The sequence below is a fragment of the Pteronotus mesoamericanus genome, unplaced genomic scaffold, assembly GCF_021234165.1.
Source record: "Pteronotus mesoamericanus isolate MK-2021 breed Mesoamerican mustached bat unplaced genomic scaffold, CSHL_Meso_final scaffold_408, whole genome shotgun sequence".
Taxonomy (NCBI): Eukaryota; Metazoa; Chordata; class Mammalia; order Chiroptera; family Mormoopidae; genus Pteronotus; species Pteronotus mesoamericanus.
In genome coordinates this window covers 1,541,722-1,560,697 of record NW_026555315.1, presented here as the reverse complement: position 1 = coordinate 1,560,697, position 18,976 = coordinate 1,541,722, and the positions used below count along the sequence as shown (strand labels likewise).

General features: G+C 65.4%; 1 protein-coding gene across 1 annotated transcript in view; it reads left to right on the top strand.

The window, feature by feature from the left end:
* The first annotated feature begins 367 nt into the window (after window positions 1-367).
* The window catches only part of RNF213 (ring finger protein 213), an 87,292-nt gene continuing 68,683 nt past the window's right edge, over window positions 368-18,976 (top strand). The window contains exons 1-7 of the mRNA XM_054593078.1: window positions 368-428; window positions 2,438-2,659; window positions 7,508-7,857; window positions 16,325-16,720; window positions 17,204-17,326; window positions 17,837-17,991; window positions 18,691-18,849. Coding sequence (XP_054449053.1) covers window positions 2,563-2,659; window positions 7,508-7,857; window positions 16,325-16,720; window positions 17,204-17,326; window positions 17,837-17,991; window positions 18,691-18,849 — 1,280 coding nt within the window. The 5' untranslated portion in view covers window positions 368-428; window positions 2,438-2,562. The remainder of the gene's footprint in view (window positions 429-2,437; window positions 2,660-7,507; window positions 7,858-16,324; window positions 16,721-17,203; window positions 17,327-17,836; window positions 17,992-18,690; window positions 18,850-18,976) is intronic.

The following is an 18,976-nucleotide window of genomic DNA, read 5'->3' as shown; positions in this document are numbered from 1 at the left end:
TTACCCGGCTTTTGGCGTCGGCCTTCCCCGTCCTCCACACCTGGTGTCCGCTGGGCCATTCCCCTGCTGGCCGCCGGCTCTGCAAGGTCGTGGACGCCGTCCAAGGTGCTGGGCACGGGGTTGGGGGACGTGAGTGCATCCTCCGCCTCCGCTACCAAAGGCTCCGGCATCCGCTCAGCGGAGCGGGGGCGGCTGGGGCGACCCGGGTGCAGACCGGGCACGGCCAGCGGGCCGGAGTCGGTGCTGCCCTGCCCGTGCGCGAGCAGCAGGCACCGCCCCGGGCAGGGTTCACTGGGGGCGCCACCCGGCGGGGAAATTCCGGCCACACCCGGGCCGACCTCCCGGCACCGGCAGAGGCGGGAGGAGGGGCGGGACCCAGACTTAGGAAACGAAACTGGCGGGCGACGAGGGCGCGGGCGATGCCTCAGGTGCGCAGGCGGCCAGGGCGCGGGGCCGGTCCCGTGGGCTCCGGTCTGCTGGGCCCGTGAGGGAGGGGCGCAGGGCCCCGTGGGCAAGGGGTGCCCTACGGGGCGGGACCCGCAGGGCTCTGGGTCGGGGTCGCGACGCCCAGCGGAGGCCAGCCGGGGCGTGGCGCCTGCGTCCGGAAGCCGCATCCGACCTCGTCCCCTCCGGGACGCCTCTTCCTGCGGCGCCGGTTTCAGTTTCACCGCCGGGTCCCCGGTTCAGACCCACGTGCAGGCGTCGCCCATTCTGGGGGCTCTGGCGACCCTCCCAGAGGCGCAGCCGCGGGCACGGGGGACCCCGGGGGCTGGAAGCGTGAGTTTGGACCCCGGCAGGGGCCTCCGTGGGGCTGACAGGGGACTGGGGCGGCCAGACCTGGGGGCGGCGCCTCGACCCGGAGTCCTGCCCCCTCACTCATCACAACAATGGAGAAGTGTTTCCGAAACAGGCCCGCGTCTTTATTTCGCAGCAACTTGGAGGGGAACGGCATTCCTGCCCACATCGCCCGGCTGCCTGGAGCGCAGGGTCCTCCCCACGGCCGGGGCTGCCCCGGTCAGGGGCCCACGGCCAGGCCGGCACCTCCTTGGTGACGGCCTTGAGACCCTCAAAGGGGGCGGGGAATGAGGGCGTGCCAAGGTGGCGGGCTGCCGGCCCTCACCCCCTGCAGCCCGCCCCTGCCCTGGGTGGCGGTTGGGGGATGGGCTTTGAGTTTTGGCACAGTCCAGTGGTCGGAAACGAAGGGAGAGGAAAAAGTCTGGAAGCTGAACGGACGGGAAGCGTATTTCTGCCCTTGGGCCTCGGCCCCCTGCCCGTGAGACGGCAGACCCTCCGTGGGGCTTGCTATGCCCTGCTGTGGGGCAGAAGGGCTGCGGAGCCCAGGGAGACAACCGAGGGGGCAGAGAGGCCCGCACCGCGGGGGTCACTGACAGCTCCTGAGTGAGGGGACCCACGCCCTGTGGCCGTCGGCCCGGGGCCACGCTGCGGGAGAGCACCTCCGAGCTGGGTTGGGGCCTCTCCGCTCTGGCCCCGCCCCGCCCCCAGGAGGTCCCTGGCTGCTGGAGACCAAGCCCAGGGCAGCAGGCCGGCAGCCCTGCCGCAGACCAGGAGAAGGGGGGCTAAGGCCAGCCGCAGAGAGGACCCAGCCCGAGGGCCCCCTGGGCGCGTCCAGCCGGCGCAGGCCTCGCCCGGCCACTCATCCGGCACAGACCCCGGCGGGAAGCCAGCAGGAGGGGGCGGCAGGCGGGCAGGCGGGTGTCTGTGCTCCCCGAGCTGAGCCGCCCGGGGCCACTCTCACCCTGGATGCACTAAGTGTCCCCTGGGACCCTTGGCCAGGGCCTTGGCCTCGGCATGGACAGGCCTGGCCCTGACCCTGGTCTGACGCCGTTCTGATGGCCACGTGGTCGAGGACAGGAGCAGGGGCTTCACAGATGGCAGCCCCACCTGGGAGCAGGACCCTAGCCGGGTGGGGGGCCGCAGCCCGGGGCGGTCCCTGCAGGTGGTCCCTGGGTGGCTCTGACTCAGCCGGCCTGTCCGCGCGCCGGCCGGCCGAGCGCGCACGCCGGGCCTGCGTGTCTCCCCGGTCCTCCTCGCCTGTGGGCCGGGGCTTTTGTCCCTGGGAGCTCCTTGCCCAGGACACGCACATCTCATCTCGGGGGTTCGGACGAGTTGTGCCCCTGGATGTCCTCGCGCCCCGTCCCTGCCCTCTGTCACCCTGGCCTGCAGCCTCAGCCCGGAGGGGACAATGTTGGCCTCATTGAGAGATGGCGAGCTTGGGAGGCCGGGAGGGTGGGCTGGGGTGGCTGGGGCTGGGCAGCAGAAAGGGAAGGGGGTGCTGAAGGGACAGGGTGGGGCTGGGGGAACGGGATGGACTTGGAGGGACGACCTAGGTGTGAGGCCAGACTTTGAATGGCGGGGGAGGGGTTTGTGCTGGGTTTCGATGGGGTCAGAGCTGAGCCGCTGTAATTTCACTTTCCAGAAAATGAAACTGAAGCAGGGCTGTGGTCATGTGACCGGTGGCTCTGAATAAAGGCGGCTGCTTCCCCGGGAGTTTGGCTTCTAGACCTGCAGCCGCCCGCCGGCCCCGCAGCCCTGCCTGGAAGCATGGAGTGCCCCTCTTGCAGGCATGTCCCCAAAGAGGAAGCTCCCAAGTTCTGCAGCGAGTGTGGACAGCGGCTGCTCCCGGCCGTCCCGGCCCCAGGTGAGGCCTGAGGGGGCACGGATGGGACTGGGGACCCCTCCGGGACTGGGATGGGCAGTCAGCTGGTCCCGCCTCCTTTCCCGGAACTGGAAGCCCAGGGCAACGGGTGGCCGGCTGCGGAGAGAGGTCTCCTGGGGCTGAAGGACCTCTAGAAGCACTTCCCATCGAACAGTTCCTTGGGCCCTTGGCTGGAGGCACCTGTCACTTCTTTAGAAATTTCTATTTCGTCTCTTGGAGGGAATTCGAGGTTCTCTTTCCCACTTGGCGATGGGAAGTGTGAGCTGAGCTCCGTGGAGGGGGGTTTTGGAGGATGCTGCATGGGAGTGGGACCCCAGGCACGGGGCGACCAGCACGGGCCCCGCCCTGGTGAGGGTGGCGGTTGATGCTGGTTGGTCGGTCCTCAAGGCTCAGGTCTCCTCCGCCCTCTGGCTGTGCTCCCGGCTCCCGCGCTCCCTCTGGGGGCCTCCCCTGCTCTGCAGTGTCACAAACGGCCCAGGTCCACCTTTGGTCCTCGACCTGCGCCTGAACTCCAGCCACTACGGCCTCTGGGTTTCCTGTTTCTGAGGCCCAGCTCCTCTAGGCCAGGGCGGCCCTTCCCGCCAGCCCCCCGCCCAGCCCCCACACCACCTCCTCCCCTCCCCTTCTTCATGCCCCACATCCTGTCCCCAGGGGACACCGCTGGCTGCAGGGGCAGAGCCCACCCAGGAAGTCGCTCCCCCCACCATGCCACTCAGTGAAAGCTGCAAGTCCTCCGTGAATGCCTCTCCAATGCCCTCTGACTTCCTCTCCTGAAGCCCCTCCCCCAGCCCCATGCCCCCTCACCCCGTCCTTCCTGGGACATCCCTGTCCTCAGAGGGCAGCACGGCTCCCCACTCCCCTCCCTCCAGCCTTTGCTCAGCTGGCTCACCCCCTCAAGGCCCACCCTGAGCCCCCCAAAACTGCCTCCTGCCCCCAATCACACTCCATCTGTTTGTCTTGTAGCTTCAGGGGAGACCTTTGCTCTTGCTTGCAGCTTTATCCCAGGCCCCTTGCACAGTGACTGGCACACAGTAAGTGCTTGATGCACAGTAGGTGCTCCATAAAGAATTGCTGAGTGATTCAAAGGTCTGCAGGAGCCCCCAGGGATGATATCAGGCCTCCCCGCCCACTGCTCCGGGCGATCTCCGAGGCGGCGCCCCAGGGGGCCGGGCTGGTGCCAAGCTCTCCATCGCCGCGCCGCACCCGCTGCGCTCAGCTGTGCCGAGTGCCGCTGTGGTCCCAGAGGATGTGCTGGGCCTGAGCCACAGGAGGGGCGGAGGCGCTGTGTGTGTGGACCGTGTTTATGGGTTTTCTGTTTTATGCTGCGGACCCGTAGTGGGGGCGGGGCTCTGGCTGGCAGTCAGGGCTGAGTGCCCCAGAGGGTCAGGACCGTGTGCGCCCTCGGGGGTCAGCCGAGTGTCTGCTCTGTCGCTGACTCCTTGCTGTGCAGACCCGGAGGGGCGGCCTGGCCGAGCTCCTGGGGTCCAGGGGGAGCTTCCCACCCTGGTCCCGGGAACACCTGCAGGGGGTGGGGCCTCGGGAGGGAAGGGGTCTCTGTGGCTGCGGAGTCTGCACAGAGTGAGACCGAACCCTGGCCAACGAGGCAGCCCCGAACTGGGCCAGGTGTGGCGGCAGGGGCGACCATAAATCCCCATTCTGCAGGTGCCAAGCGCAGAGCACAGGCAGGTGAGGTGGCTCCCCCGGAGTCACGCAGCTTGAACCCAGGCCGATGGGCCTGGAGCCCGTGCTTGGGAGGGAGCCGCCGTCATGGGAGGAAGGATCGGGTGTGCTCCGGGGTGCTGCCCTCCTCCCCCAGGCTGGGTGGGGGAAACGCTCTGGCCCCTGCCGGACGGGCCTGTAGGCGGGGATCGGATCGGGGGCCGGGAAGGTGCTGAGGAGGGGCCTCAGGGGTTAGACCTGGCTTCTGGAGCCAGGCGAACCGGGGCGGGCTTGGCTGGCCGCTGAGTGGGGTTGGGAGGGCGCGCAGAGGAACCTGAGCGGCTTCCTCTGAGTCTGGGATCCTGGAGATCAGCCCCTTTGGGAACCCCTTGCCCCTCTTCGAGGGTCCCCGGGAAAGCCCACGCCCCTGCCCCTCCTGCCGTTTTGTGCCTGGGGCTTTGAGCAGGGAAGGAGGGAGCCCGTCTGAGAGGCGGGCTGTGCCAGTCCCCCAGGACGCCCCCAGGCCCCGCGCGCTGGCAGCCGGGCCGGCAGGCGGGCGTGGGGCGGCGGGAGTGTCTTCCTGCCCCCTCGGTTCATCGCCTGGTCTAGTAATCAAATGGATGTAGGGCAGATGAAGGGGACGGAAAAAACACATTCTGTTTTGTACGTACAAGGGTCCGTAAGCCCAGGCAGGCCCAGCGAGGGCCGGCAGCTCGGGGCCGCGCAGCGTCCTGAGCTAAGGAGGGGGTGGGGGCTGGGGCTTCGAAGGACGGGACGATAACTGGGAAGGCGGACAGACGGATGCTGGTCGGCAGATGTCTGCGGGGCCCGGGCCCGGCCCCCGCCGGAGCCTTGCGGGCAGTGAGGGCGGAAGGTAAAAAACCCCTCCTGGGTCTTTTGTTTCTGAAAAGTGGTCGGCCTAACATAACCCTCCTGACAGAGAGACACAGCGTGGGGCGGCGGCCGCCGGCTCCCTGGCGCGGCCGTCCCCCACGGCCCGGTCGGAGGCCACCCCAGGGCCGCCAGCCCTCGGCAGGGCACGGCCACCACAGCACGGGCAGCCCGCGGCTCCCGGCGCTCAGCAGCCCTGGCCGCTGCCCCCCGGCCCTGTGCGCACAGCGCGCGGTGGACAGGGCTGCGGTCCCGCGGTCCCTCGGGCTGGGCGACCGCGGGTGCTCTCTCACCCACGGTTGGGTGCTCTCTCACCCCCGTTCGTCAGTGGGGGCGCACCGCGGTCGAGGCCAAACACCCGCCGGCTGCAGTGGCCCCTGAGCACAGCCCACTGCATCCCTAAGGACCCAGGGTTAGTGCGTGTGACCCCAGGAACACACATGACTTCCTGTCTGTGGCTCCTCTGCTTCCTCCTTCCCTCACTGTGCCTGTGTTGGCAGGAATAGAAAGTGAAGTCAAGGGGCTGGGAGCTGGGCAAGGGCTCCAGGGTGGGGGCCCCCCTTTCACCCTGGAGGCTGGGGCTCAGGGGTGCTGCGGGTGGGGGGGGCCTGCCTGGGCCTCTGGTCTTGCGGGGACAGGGTGCATGGTAAAGAGGTGGAAAGGGAGCGTGTAGGGAGATCCAGCGGCACCAGGCCAAGGTTGGGGGGTGACTGGGGTTGTCTGGGTGGGGGATGTAGGGCTGGTCCGCTGGTGGAGGGTTCAACCACCTGGAGAGTCAGCATCTGAGGGCCGGGGTCCGGAGCCCCTCCCCATGCCAAGTCACCAGGGGACTCAGGTGGGACTTTCAGGTGGGACTTCAGTGCTGGAAGGCAGTGGGGGTTCGGGGGGGGCGGGCAGGGGTGAAGTAGTTCCTGGGCAATGCATTTAAAAAAAATTTCTTCTATTGTCCTTGAAGAAATTTTCTTCTAACGTTTCCTTGAGACCCTGCAGGAGGCCAGGCTGGGGGGTTGGTGGGGTGGTGGGGGCTGGGGACCAAGTGGCTGATCTGTCCAGAAGCTGGGGGCGGATGCCAAGGCTTTCTTGGGATGTGCACGTGGTTTCCCTGAGGTTTGACCCACGGGCGCCTGCCATCGGGGCGGGAAGCGTTTCCCTGCGGTCTGCTAGGTTCTCTGGATGATCTAGTAAGTCAGTCGACCTAAGATCAGATTCTCAGAACTGATACGGAGAGATCTGATCAATTCGCTGGGGAGGCGTGGGAGGGGCTGTGGGAGGAGTTGGCAGAGCAATGAGAAGGAGCCTAGGATGGGATTGGCCGAGAAGCTGAACGCCTCCTGAGCGCAGAGAATTATGGGCGAGAAGATTTGGAATAAAAGAAGCGCTCTCGGCCTAGCTCTCTGGCTCCTGGGCTCCCCTTCCTCGAGGACGCCTGGGTGGCCCTGCGGCAGCTGCCTGCGTTCCCTACCGAGGGCGTTTAGTTGGGCAGGAACTCCAGGCGCAGCCTGGGGGCGGGCTGGCCTGGCAGAGGGGGGCAGGGTTGTTCTTTGGGGGTTCTAGAAGGAACAGGCTCTGAGGCAGAAGCCCGTCCTTCTTCCAAAAATTGTGTAGCTTTTGTATCTTACATTGCTTTAGTTTATAAACCTATAGAAATAAGACAAAACTAACAGGGGGAATACTAGAAGCACTTCGGTGTTAAAACGCATAGTCTTAGTGAATAGGTTTACGTGATCGGAGCTGTGACTTGATAGGCTTGCATGAGCGCTGTTGAATGAAGACCCCTTCGCTGTATCACCACACTTTTCCTCTGGAATTTTGCCGAGGGTGGTGGCGGGCAGTGGACCCCGATGGCTGTTCAGTGACATAACAAAAACAACATTTAATAACACATATGGCTCCTGCACACCTGGGAGAGGCCAGGAAAGCCGAGGAATTCTCCCAAATGGCAGAAGCCACCCCTCTTCCGGGAGAGACCAAAGCTGATGTGTGGGGGAGCATGTTCCAGTGACCTGAGGGGTCTTCCAGGCACGGTCGTCACACAGAGGGGAGGCGGAGGGGGGGGTGTTTCCTGGGGCTCAGGCGGGAGTCCCTGGGGACAGGTGCCCCACCCCCTCCTGGGGCTGGGAGGGAGCTCGCTGACAAGTGGAGATTTCCCTCTCGGATGTAAATGTCTCTACCTGGCTCAGCTTTCCCTGCCTCTCTGTGGTTGGCCCTTTCTTAAAAGTAACAGCTCAAAACAATATCCCAGAAGGTGACAAATTCTGCTTCCCTTCACTGCCTTTGTAGAGTCTGAGAACAACCCCACGGTGACGTCGGTCCCCGAGGGAGAGATGGAGAGTGGACAGGAGCTGAAGGAGGAAGGCGGCCCCACGGTGACATCGGTCCCCGAGGGAGAGATGGAGAGTGGACAGGAGCTGAAGGAGGAAGGCGGCCCCACGGTGACATCGGTCCTCGAGGGAGAGATGGAGAGTGGACAGGAGCTGAAGGAGGAAGGCGGCCCCACGGTGACGTCGGTCCCCGAGGGAGAGATGGAGAGTGGACAGGAGCTGAAGGAGGAAGGTGGCCCCTTCCCGTCGCTGGGCTCCAGTGACCAGCAGGAGAGTCTGCAAGAGCCCTGCTCCCTGGGTTCCCGGAGAGTAAGTGCCGGTCCCTGGGCAGGATCCCTCCGGGCTCTGCCCTGCTGCTGCTCTCCGCTGCGGTCTCCTCAGCGCTCACCAAGGTTCCCCGTGTCCCCCTGGTGTCCTCTCCAGGGCGCGGCCATGGCGCTGCCCCCCAGCCCCGGCCAGGGACACTGTGTGGGGCTGTGGCAGATCTGCCCCCCTTCTGCTGTGCCTGGTCCATCGCTGGGTCTCTGGGTCCGTCCTTTGGGGGCCGCTGCCTGCTGTTTCCCCCCACAGGCCCGCACGCGGCCCCCCAGGCCTCCCGGGGTGCGTGTAGGGGGCGTGTGCGAACGGGGGTCTTCCCTGGGCAGAGGAGCCCCCCCAGGGCAGAGGGCCAGCCCCGAGCCAGGCCATGGGATGGGGGAAGTTCGGCTCAACTGAAATGAGAGTCAGGACTAGGCGAGGTGGGGTTTTCTTTTCTTTTTTGGACCGAGTAAGTTCAAGACTTTTTTGGAATAAAAAAATGGGCAGGAATAACCCGTCTAACAGTGAAAAAGAACAGCTGTGAGTAGGGCCTGGCTGTCCTGGCTTTCCCCACACTGTCCCAAAGCCACAGTCAGAGACACGGGGCCCTGGGGCTGGCAGATGGGCCGGCACGGAGACGCGGAAGGGCAATGGGGTGCGCGTAGCGACAGGTGGAGGGCACACTGCAGAGGCTCGTCGGAGCCGTGGGTGGGGAAAGGGGAAAGCAAACACCGGGTTGGTGCGTTTGACTCCCAGAAAGGCCTTGAAATAGCCGAGCACCTCGCAGAGCGTGATCGGGGCAATGAAGGGCAGACGGTTCAGGAAAGGCGCACAGAGGCTCTCTCTTTGTCCGGCTTCACGGACGAAGTTCTTAGCGAAGAGCGAGTGGCCCCCGTGTGCCAAAAGCTCTTGGGAATAAGTAGAAAGTGGCCACCAACCCGAGAGGGAAGCAATTGTAGGCCAGTGCGCAGAAGCACAGGCGGCCGCACACACGCCATCAGCGCGGCACTGCATTCGACCTGCACGTTAAGCCCTTGGTCCAAGGCGGGCAGCGGTGCCGATGCTCCCCCTCAGTCGAGGGTGGCAAGCAGACCGCCCCGCCGGCAGGTGCCCTGCGACCTGCTCTCCTGCTTCTCTGGTTTCACGATAAGAGAATGACTTCCGCGCGCGTGTCGTCTCAGCTGCCGTCTCCGGAGTGGCATCGTCTTTGTGGTAGAATCTTTTTCCAGAGATGGAAGGGGTGAGGAGGGCGCTCCCGCCGTCGTAGGGGATAAGATACTGAAAAGGTTTCTCAAGCGTGCACTCTACCGGGGTGGCCAGGGGTAGGGCAGAGGAGGGGACGGCCCTCCGGGGGCCACCGAAAGGCTGGAGGGAGAGGGAGATGGGCTTGGCTGGGACCCGGGAACGTCGCCCCAGGGGTCCAGGCACCGAGCGGCCGCCCGAGGTGCGGGCTCCGGGCGTCGGCCTCAGGGCAAGGGGGCCCTGGTTCCCAAGGGAGCGTAACAGAGCAGAGCAGGCCGTCCGCTTTGACCCGCCTGCGGTTCGTCAGGCACTTCGCTTGGAGCGCCGTGAGGGTGCAGAGCACAGGGTGCGTCTAGGGGCTGCCGAAAGCGAAAGCAGACGAGGAAGCTGCTGCCGGCTGGGGGACAGGTCCCGTTGGACCAAGGGCCACGGGGACGCCTGGGCTGCGAAGCGGGCTCCCACGGATAGCGGGCCCCCCGGGAAAGCCGCAGGAGTGCCCGGCGCCGCCCCCCGGCAGCCGGCGGAGCGGGCGCAGGCACTGCCCGGCCGGGATGGGTTCCTTGTGGGGTGGCGGCAGCGCTCGGACCAGGCAGAGTGCGGCCCCACAGCTTCGTGGCTGCACCGAGTGCCGCCGCGGGCGCATGTTAACACGGCTAGCTTTCCGTCCTGTGAACTTCCACCTCCACCTAAGAAAACTGGGACAGCGTTGCCACAGAAAGGGAATTTTTAAAAACGCCTGACTGTGCACAGAAGGGAAGCTGGGTGCAGGGCACCGACGTGCGCTGGCGGGCTTGTCTCCGGGGCCTGCTCACGGGGGCTTTGTTACCGTGCCCAGTCCCTAGCGTGACCCTCCGGGATCCTTCTGGCCAGGAAGCGGGTGCGGGGGGTAGAGACCCGGCTGCGCTGCTGTGACCGGGAGGAGGCCCCAGCATTAGGAGCCGGCCATGCGGCTGGACCCCTCCCCCACCAGCGCGGGGGCGCTGTGTCCGAGTCGTGGGGCGTGTGCATGGCGGGTAACGGTGCCAGCGGCTGCCTGTCACCTGGGCGGCTGTCCCCCCGCCTTTTGTTTGGTGGCCCTTGGGGGCTGACTGACTGGGCGCCTTCGCTGAAAGGCTCTGCTTCCTCCCCGGGGGCTGATGGGTCTGCCCTGCCCTGGGGTTGCTGCGCCCAGAGGATGGGAGGACCCGTGGGGCCCGTGGCAGAAACACCAGGTGTCTGCCTCTCCCAGGACAGGGTCCGAGGCCCTTGGCCTTCCCTGTTGTCCCCGCTCCTGAAGGGAGTGCTGGGGAGGCCCAGGTGTCCCACGCGCCCGGGGCCTCACCTCTCCCGGTCGCGGGCAGCGACGGCTCTGCCATCCCGCGGGCTGTCCTGCCTGCCAGGCCCCGGCCCCGCCCCGCGCCCCGGGGCACCTTAGAAGCCCTTCTGGGCCTCGCCCTCTTCCTTAGGAGGAGGAGGAGGCTGGCGGGGAAAGGAGATGGGGGCCCCCGGCCAGCGCCAGCTCTGTGCCGTCCTCGGACTTGGCCGCTGTCCCGTCCCCGACAGTCCCGGCCTGGCTCTGCCTTAGGTGTCCGGTGGCCTGGTCTCCACAGCCACATCTGTGTGGGGAGCAGTAGCCCAGGCGGGGGGTAGGGGTTGTGGGGCAGAGACCCTCAGGAGCCAGGACCGGGCTTGCTGGCACGGGGGCCTCTGGCGTGGGCCCTTCCCTCACACACACGGGCTCTGCCGGCCCGCAGGAGCCTTTTCAGGGGTCCCTCCACGCAGGACCCTCTGCTGCTGGCCTGGACGGCGGGGCCTCTGAGGGTCACCAAATAATGGACCCATGGGGGGGGCCCAGGTGCTCTTACCGAAACAATGTCCCCCCACCCTCCTTGGGGCCCCTCAGTTGTAGGTCCTTTGCCGCCACCCTTGCAATTATCACTCTCAATGGCAGAATTTGGTGAAAAGGAACTATTTATTCAAAAGTTATAAAAGCTTTGAATACTGGCTAAAGGTTAAAATCTCAAAATCCATTTAAAAACACCCACCAACACACACAGCCCTGCCTTCCCCCCTTTGCCCAGTCAGGCCAGTCAGGGGCTCCGACCTTCAAAAGGAACAGACCAGAATCCCGGGGCTCGGCTGGGAAGGCCCCGCGCGCTTCCCAGCACCATCCGCTGCGTCGCCGCGGTCTCCAGCTCTTCATCCCGAACCACGCGGCGCCGGCTCCTGGCCCACGAGCAAGAGGCCTGTCTCTGCTCACTTCCCGCGTGGTCTTGGCGCCGTTCCCCAGCACCGGTTCTCTTTGTCTCCCCGGCGGGCCCTGTCTCCCCGTCCTAGCTCCCTCCTGGGTTAAAGTTATTCAGACCTTCCCGGTTTGCCCTGTAGAGATGCAAAATAACTCTCTTTGCATATGAGGAATGAAGCTGTCCTGTTATTGACATGCAAAATGCCTCTCCACGGCCCGGCTCCGGGTCTCCCAACCCCGATGGCGGACCGCCTGGGCGGGGTGAACTTCTTACATTTTTCTTGGACACCCCAGGTTCTGGATCCCGTTACAGATCCCCTTTGGGGGGGCCCTGGCTGTGCCCCATTATACGAGGGCTCTGTGAGGGGGGCTTCCGTGCCACCTGCCTCGTCTGAACGAAGGGATCCTGTTTCAACAGGGACCTGCGTCCGAGGTTTCTGAGCTGGAGGCTGCTAATTGCCCTCCCAGCAAAAGAAGAAGAGAGGGGGCAGCCCCGGGTGAGGTGGCCGACGTGCTCTCTGAGGACCCGGAGCAGGTAATCGGCTAAGCAGCGGACCGGCGCCTCCGGCCTGCCCCTGCCCCTGCCTGCCAGTCTAGGCCCCTCCCCGGGCCGTGCCGTGCTGTGGGTTTCGGCACTTGCGACCGAGGGCGAGTGGCTACAATTTTACATTCCAGCTGGTATGGCAGGTGCCGCCTCCCCCATCCTCCCGTCTGCCCTTTCGCTTCTGGTGGCAGCGCCTCCTTCGAGAGGCGGGCACTCTTCAGGGCAGAGGGCCGGCCGCCGCTGCTGCCTGAGCACCCGGGGCGCCGCGCGCCACGGAGTTCAGGCCCTGGGTTCAGGAAGCTCGCGTGCGGCGTTGGTTCGTTTTCTGTAGCATTGGGGTCACTTCCGCGCGCAGCAGTAATATCAGAAGCGACACTTGCCAACGCGTGTACTGAAAGTGTTTGTTTTGGAGGCAAGGCCTGGATGTAAGGGGGTTCTGTTTCTGTTAAAAGCAGGTTTGGGCCCCGGCTGGCGCGGCTCAGTGGCTTGAGCGCAGGCCTGCGAATGGAAAGGCCGCGGGTTCAATTCCCGGCTGGGGCACACGCCTGGGTTGCAGGCCAGGCCCCAGGTGGCGGCATATGAGAGGCGACTGATCGATGTTTCTCTCCCTCTCTTTCTCCTTCCCTTCCCTGTCTCTAAAATTAAATAAAAATAAAACCTTAAAGAAAAAGCGGGTTTGGGTTGGTGGCTGCCGCCCCAGTTGAAAGCCGCCGGCTGCTGCGGGTGGCGCGGGCTGGCCTGGGGTCCACCTCCCGGTGTGCTGCTGTGGCGGCGGCCAGCCTGTCCCCGACAGGTGTCTTCCAGGAACCGGTCCCGGTCCCTGCAAGGGTCCCTTCTGTACTTGTAGTTACTCACCGCAGTCTTTACATAGCCGGCCCTCGCTCGGGCACGTGCCTTCTCGTTCCGAGCCCACTGGCTGCCCCGCTCCTTCTGGAAGGCGGGCCTGGCCCTGGTCCCAGGAGGGCAGCCGGCGCCTGCTCATGAGGTCACATCCCACCCGCCACCTTTGGAGAAGCCTGGAGGGTTGGCCGCCTGCCCCCGCGGGGTCCTCCTGTGCAGTCTCATGCCCCGAGGACCCTGCGGCCTGAGTCTGTCTGAGAGAACCCGTGTCTGGTTTGATCAAAGCTATTCGAACGTTGGGCACCCTGGCCTGGGCTGGGGCTTCTGTACAGGTGGGAAACCACCTAATGTGAGGTCTGGTTATTTGAACTTAGAAATCGTTCGCTTGCAAATAACTGAGAACCGAGCTCAGATTAATTGGTGTGATCCCGGGAATTCGTCACGCGTATAACGGAGAAATCCTCAGGTGGACGGCTGCTGGCGAGGCCCAATTCAGGCACGGGTGACAGTCCCCAGGCCCAGGTGTCCCTGCCCGGCCCTCCTGACGCTGGCGTCGCCTTCCACGCTGTCTGCAGCCCTCCGGACGCTTCCACTGTGTGTTGCGTTGTGGCGTCCACACTCGTCCATTCCCGCTGCCGCATCCGGGGACGGGAGAGCGGCTCCCTGGGTGGCTCTTTGGAAGACAGAGGAAGCACCTCTTTACCAGGAGACGCTTCCCTCGGGTCTCACGGGCTCCGACTGGGTCCTGTACTCGTCCCCGAACCAGTCAAGTGGCCGGGGTGATAGGGTGACCGTGGGTCGCATGGGGAGAGCGGAGCAGGGAGCCCCGGGGGCACAGTGGCCCCTGCGGTGTGGGGGCGCCCGGGGCCCCTCGCCTGTGCCTGGCGTCTCTCGAAGGGGCTCGGCGTGCTGTGGCCCATCCGGTCCTCACAGCGGCCTGATGACCTAGGGTGCCCGCTGTCCCCATTGTACAGATGGGGAAACTGAGGCTCGCTGTCGCTCAGCAGCCCGTGCCTGGTCCTGGGGGCGGCGTGGCGCGTGTGGGGCCCGCGGGTCAGCCGCCCTCCCTGGTTCCTGTCCAGACTCCTTTCTCTCGTTGCTTCTTCAAAGCCCCGGCTTGTGTCTATCGAGGCCCCTGCCTGTCCCGGACGTGCCGTCTCAGCTCCGCCAGAGAGAGATGGAAGCTCGGGAGGGCGGCGCGGGCCCCGGGCCCCGACCACGGACACGGTGGAGATGGGAGGGCGGTGCCCGCAGAGAGTGCTCCGGCGGTGCCCGTGTGTGGGAGGGGCGTCCGGTCAGAGCCCAGGGGAGAGGGGACACCTCTCAGCCCTGTCTTACCCTCGCATCAGCACCGTGCTCCCCACCAGCACGGGCGGGCCCGCCGCCCCCGGCGGTTTGCGGGGCTCGGGGGGAGTCCCTGTGCCTTTGCCCAGTCCAGCGCTGGCCTCCCCCCTCCGCCCCCGCCCCCGCTGGGCCCTGCTCTCTGGGGGTCTCTGCTGCACAGCCCGAGCCCCTGCAGTAGGGGCCTCTTCTGGGCCCCCAGCAGCCCCCCACTCTGTGGACACCCCACCGGGCACCTGGTGAGTGAACCGGGCCGCCTGCCCCCCACGGCCCCTCCCCAGACAGGGGCTCCCATGTGTGGAGCGGAGGACAGAAAGCCTCCGCTTTGCTGGGTAGAAAAAGCTGATATTCATTGTAAAATCACCACAAAATATTGGAGACTTGGCAAAGTTATCTCGCTCCAGTTCTCTGTGAGCGCAGGCAGAGCCGGCGTTGCAGAGCTTCAGCATCGAGGGCGGTGCCCGACGGGGCAGAACTGGCTGCATGTGCTGCGTGTGCAGCGGTGTGCAGCGTGTGGTACATGCACAGCCGTGTGCTGTGTGCACAGCCGTGTGCGGCTTTAGGATGGGCGGCAGTGGTCTCCTGGGCGCAGCTGTCAGGCACCTGGTTCTGGGGCAAGAGGGCAGGCGGATGGCGACCCAGAGTGTGAGAGGCGAGGATGGAGGCGGGGGGGCCGGGCTCGGCCTGGTGGGCTTGTGTGTGAAAGATGGCTCCTTGGCAGGGGTGCCTCCGGGGTCGGCAGGGCCCCCAACGACAGAGCATCATAAAGACAGAAGATGAAGTGCAGGCTCAGCGCTGGGGGCCCAGGCAGGAGGGGGGCGGGACGGGCTGTGGGGCAGTGAGCAGGGGTCCGAACTCGGGCTGCGGTGCTGGGCCAGCGAGGTGGTTGCGAGGCCCGAGCCCCCATGCGGCCCAGGGCCGGGGGTTTGCCGGAACCTCTGGCCGTGGCGTCTTTCGGATGCGGCCTGCGCCGTCCCCTCCAGGAAGCCTTCCGGGCTAAGGGCCCCCTCTGGTTTCCCAGTGTCCTCACGTGCCCCAGCAGCAGCCCTTCCGTACGCTGAGACTGCCTGTTTCCGGTCTGCGTCCCCTCCCCCGCCCGAGTGAGTGGCCTCGCTGGGGACAAGTCGTGATCGCTGGCTCTCCGTTCCTAGCGCAGAGCTGCGGACGCCCGCCTGGGTCGGTCAGCTGCGGACGCCTGGGGACGTTATCTCGGGAGCGTGGCGCTCGCCAGGAGCTTCTGGGAAGGGCTGTTGGCCGCATGGTCCCCGCCCCCGGCCCACTGCCAGTTTGGCCAGTGGCTCTCAACCAGAGTGAACAGAGGGGCCGGGGCCGGGTCCCCCAGTGGCCAGACCAGAGCCGGGCGCCTGGGGCGGCCCCCCAGGGGCGGCCTCGGGCAGCGCTGCCTTGGAAGCTCAGAGCCTCGGGCCCCCGACTCGCGCCGAATGCCCATCCCCGCGTGATCCAGGCCACTGGAGACCTGGGCCTCCCATGCAGGTGCCACCGCTTGCAACGACCGTCCCGAGCCCTTTTCCCTGCGATGTTTGCGGCACCCGTCCTCAGGCGTCCTCCGGGGTCGCTGTGGGAGGATGTGCTGGAGGTTCGGTCAGGAAACCCCAGAGCGGACGAGAGTGAGGCCCCCCCACCCCAAGCGCAGACGCCGCTGAGCTCTGCCTGCCCCGTCCCTGGCGACGCCACTGAGGCAGGGCAGGCGGGTCAGAGTCCGCACCTGCCTTCAGTGGGGTTGCGAGTCACCCACGCTTAGCGAAGTGATCAATACTCGCTCCAGAGCGTTGTCCCCGTGGGCTCCTCGAAAGGTCCCGCCACACCGGCCTCTTGCAAGCACCATTTCCGACTCCAAAGCTGGGAGCCGTCTGCTCTGAGCAAGGGCCTCAGGGACGAGGCCCCGCGTGCCCACGTGCGGGCCGGGCGGAGCTATTCCGCCAGTTCCCTTCAGTCTCATCCTTTTCGCGAGTTCAGTTTTGTGTACGTCGCATGCATGACGTAAGAGTGTAACCGCGGATGCCCGCATATGCCCTCCGAGCACCCTCCTCACGGGCTCTACATCCGCGTGAGGTTGCAGCTGGGCCGCCTGTCCCTCAGCTCTGTTCACCACCCCGTTCCTTCTGTGCCTTGTCGTCGTTCTTCCCAAGGTGAAGAGATGGCAGGTCCCGCGGATGTCAGGGGGGTGGCTCAGCGAAGCTCGCCGTTCCCGAGCCACTGAGAAGAAATTGGAGGAAAGCTTGGGTGAGAACCAGATATGCCTAAGAAGCATCTCTTTTTCTGTCTAGAGCAAGAGGAGGAGGAGGAAACGGAGACAGAACAAGAGTGCCTCTGCGTCCACAGGGCCAGAGTCCCTGTCCTCCCCCGCCTCCATGCCCGGCGGCCTGCATTTTCTGGCCAGCCCTGAGGTCCCGGACGCAGCCCTGCCCGCAAGCCCAGCTCAGGCAGCCACGGGGGGCGAGTCTGCAGGCAGCGAGGCCCCCCAGGATCAGACTCGTGGGGATGCCCTCCCAGAAGGAAAGGGCCAGGAAGGGCCCAGCCCCACCCCTGCAGCCAGTGTGGATGGTCCCGGAAAGAAAGCCGCTGCCCAGGAGCTGCCGCTGCCTGAGCCAGACGGGGCGCACTCTGAGCCCCGGAAGGAACTGCGGGCCGCCGGGCAGCGGCCTGCAGCCCCCGCCTCTGGGGTGAGTTGTGGCGGGGGGTGGGGGAATGACCAAGGCTGGCCTGCCATGCCCTGGACGCCTTGCTGCGTGGTGCAGCTGTGCCGCTGCCTCCCTGTCTGGGGAGGGTGGCTGTCCCCCGGCACTTGCTCCCAGGAATGGGGCTGCGGGAGGAGCTGGCCCTCCATCCTGAGCTGTGGGCCCTCACGTCACCAAGGCACAGTCTCTGTTCACTTTGTCACCTCAGGCCTGCGGTTGTGAGGTTTCTTTTTTTTAAAAGAGACTTTATTTATTTTAGAGAGAGGGGTAAAGGAGAAAGAAAGAGAGGGAGAGAAACATCAACGTGCAAGACAAACACCAATAAGTTGCCTATCGTACGCGCCCCAGCCTGGGACCAAACCCGCAACCCAGGCTGCGCCCTGACCGGGAATTGAACCGGAGACCTTTCACTTTGCGGGGTGACGCTGAGCCACACAGGTCAGGGCTTGGGGTCTTTATTTCTTCCAGGCTATTGAAGCCCCAGCTGAACCAGCAACTCCAGGGAAGGGAGCTGAGAAGAAAGTTCAAAATAAGACTCAGGAATCGAAACAGCCGCGCGCCAACGACCCTGCTTCCCGAGAGCACCGCCAGGTACAGCGCCCCCTCCTGTGCAGGGTGCCCGCGTGCCTGCGGTCCGTCCCACGGTCGGCTCCTTTAGGCCCTGTTCCTCTGCAGCTTGTCTTTTACCCAGTTATTCCCCAAATACGTGTGAGGTGCCGGGGTGGAGCCGAGAGCGGCCCCTCTCCTGCCTTCTGAGCCCACACTCCGGAAGGGAGAGACGCGACACACCGCGGGGCAGGGTAGAGGCCAGGGGCCTGGAGGGGGAGGCCGCTGGGTGAGGCCTCTCCGAGGAGGGGTTGCTGTCGTGGACCCGTCGGTGGGCAAGAGGCAGGCCACCGGGCGACGTGGGACGTGTCCCTGGCCGAGGGAATGGCACGTGCAGGGGCCCTGAGGGAGAGTGTGGTGGCAGCCGGGGCCAGGATCTGTGCGGGCAGGGGTCGGGGGGCGAGGCGTCCTCAGAGGCTGTGGTGGGTGCCCCCGGCTATCGGGGGCACCCTTGGGGGCCAGTGTTAGAGGTTAGGGTTTGGTTTCTTGTCCCAGGAATCTGAAACCACGGGCAAGACGGCCGTTTCTGGAGAGGAAGCCAAGCCCCAAGCCCTGAAGAAGCCGGGAGAGGCTCCCGGGCCGGACGCGGCCGCCATGAAGGAGAAGGCGCAGAAGACGCAGAAAGCGGATGTGCAGGAAGTGCCGCGGAGGTGGGGTGCGGCTGGCGGGGGGCCGGGGGGCTGCTGCCCCACTTTCTTGCCTGCCTTACGTTCTCAGCCACCTAGTCCCTGGGACCCCAGAGGGAACAAGGGCCTTGCAGAACCCAGGAGGCAGGCTGCCACGGTCTAGAGCCCCAGCCAGCCCCTCCCCTCCGGCCCCAGCCCCAGCCCTTGGGAGGCCCTAGACTGTCCCCTGCCCTGGCCCGCTTGTGGGGCAGAGATGAGAGGTCCCTGGTGGGCAGTGTGTCCCAGGGCCAAGGCGCTGGGTTTGTGCTGAGTACATGTTAATGGTGAAGAAACAAGGACCGTGTGTGCACGTGAGCATGCATGTGAGCGCATGCGGGCACACGCCTGTGTGCAGCCACCTCTGCACTCATACATACAAACGTGTGCGCGCGCGCTCACCCCTGCATGTATGTGCAGCTGCATGTACGTGTGCATGGATGCACACTCACTTCTGTGTGCACAAGTATGCACACATGTGTGCATGTTTGAACACGTGACTACACACATGATTGTGTGTGCACGTGCGCGCACACCTGCACAGTTGTGTGTTGTGTTCGTGTTTGTGCGCATGTGCATGTATGCATGTGTGTCTGTGTGTGAGCGTGTGTGCGAGCATGCACCTGCACGTGGCAGGGGGTGGGCAGGTCCCGGTCGAGCCCTCATTTCCTGGTGGCCTTCCTGCAGCGCCCTGAGCCCCGTGGAAGGGGTCACGGTGTTCTTCCACGCCATCATTTCCAAGGACTTCGGCTTCCAGCCCGACCAGCACAAGGTGTTTGTCCGTGGGGGCGCACAGCTTGGGGAGCCAGAATGGAACCGGAACGTGTGCGAAATGCACTGCACCAAGTGAGTGTGCCCCAGGCGGGTGAGCGGCCTTTGGGGTGTACCGCGCGCCCACCTTTGAGGTCGACTGAAACAGTTCTTTGTAGTGGAGCTGATGATGACATTCTTAGAATTTTGGAAAATGAGTATT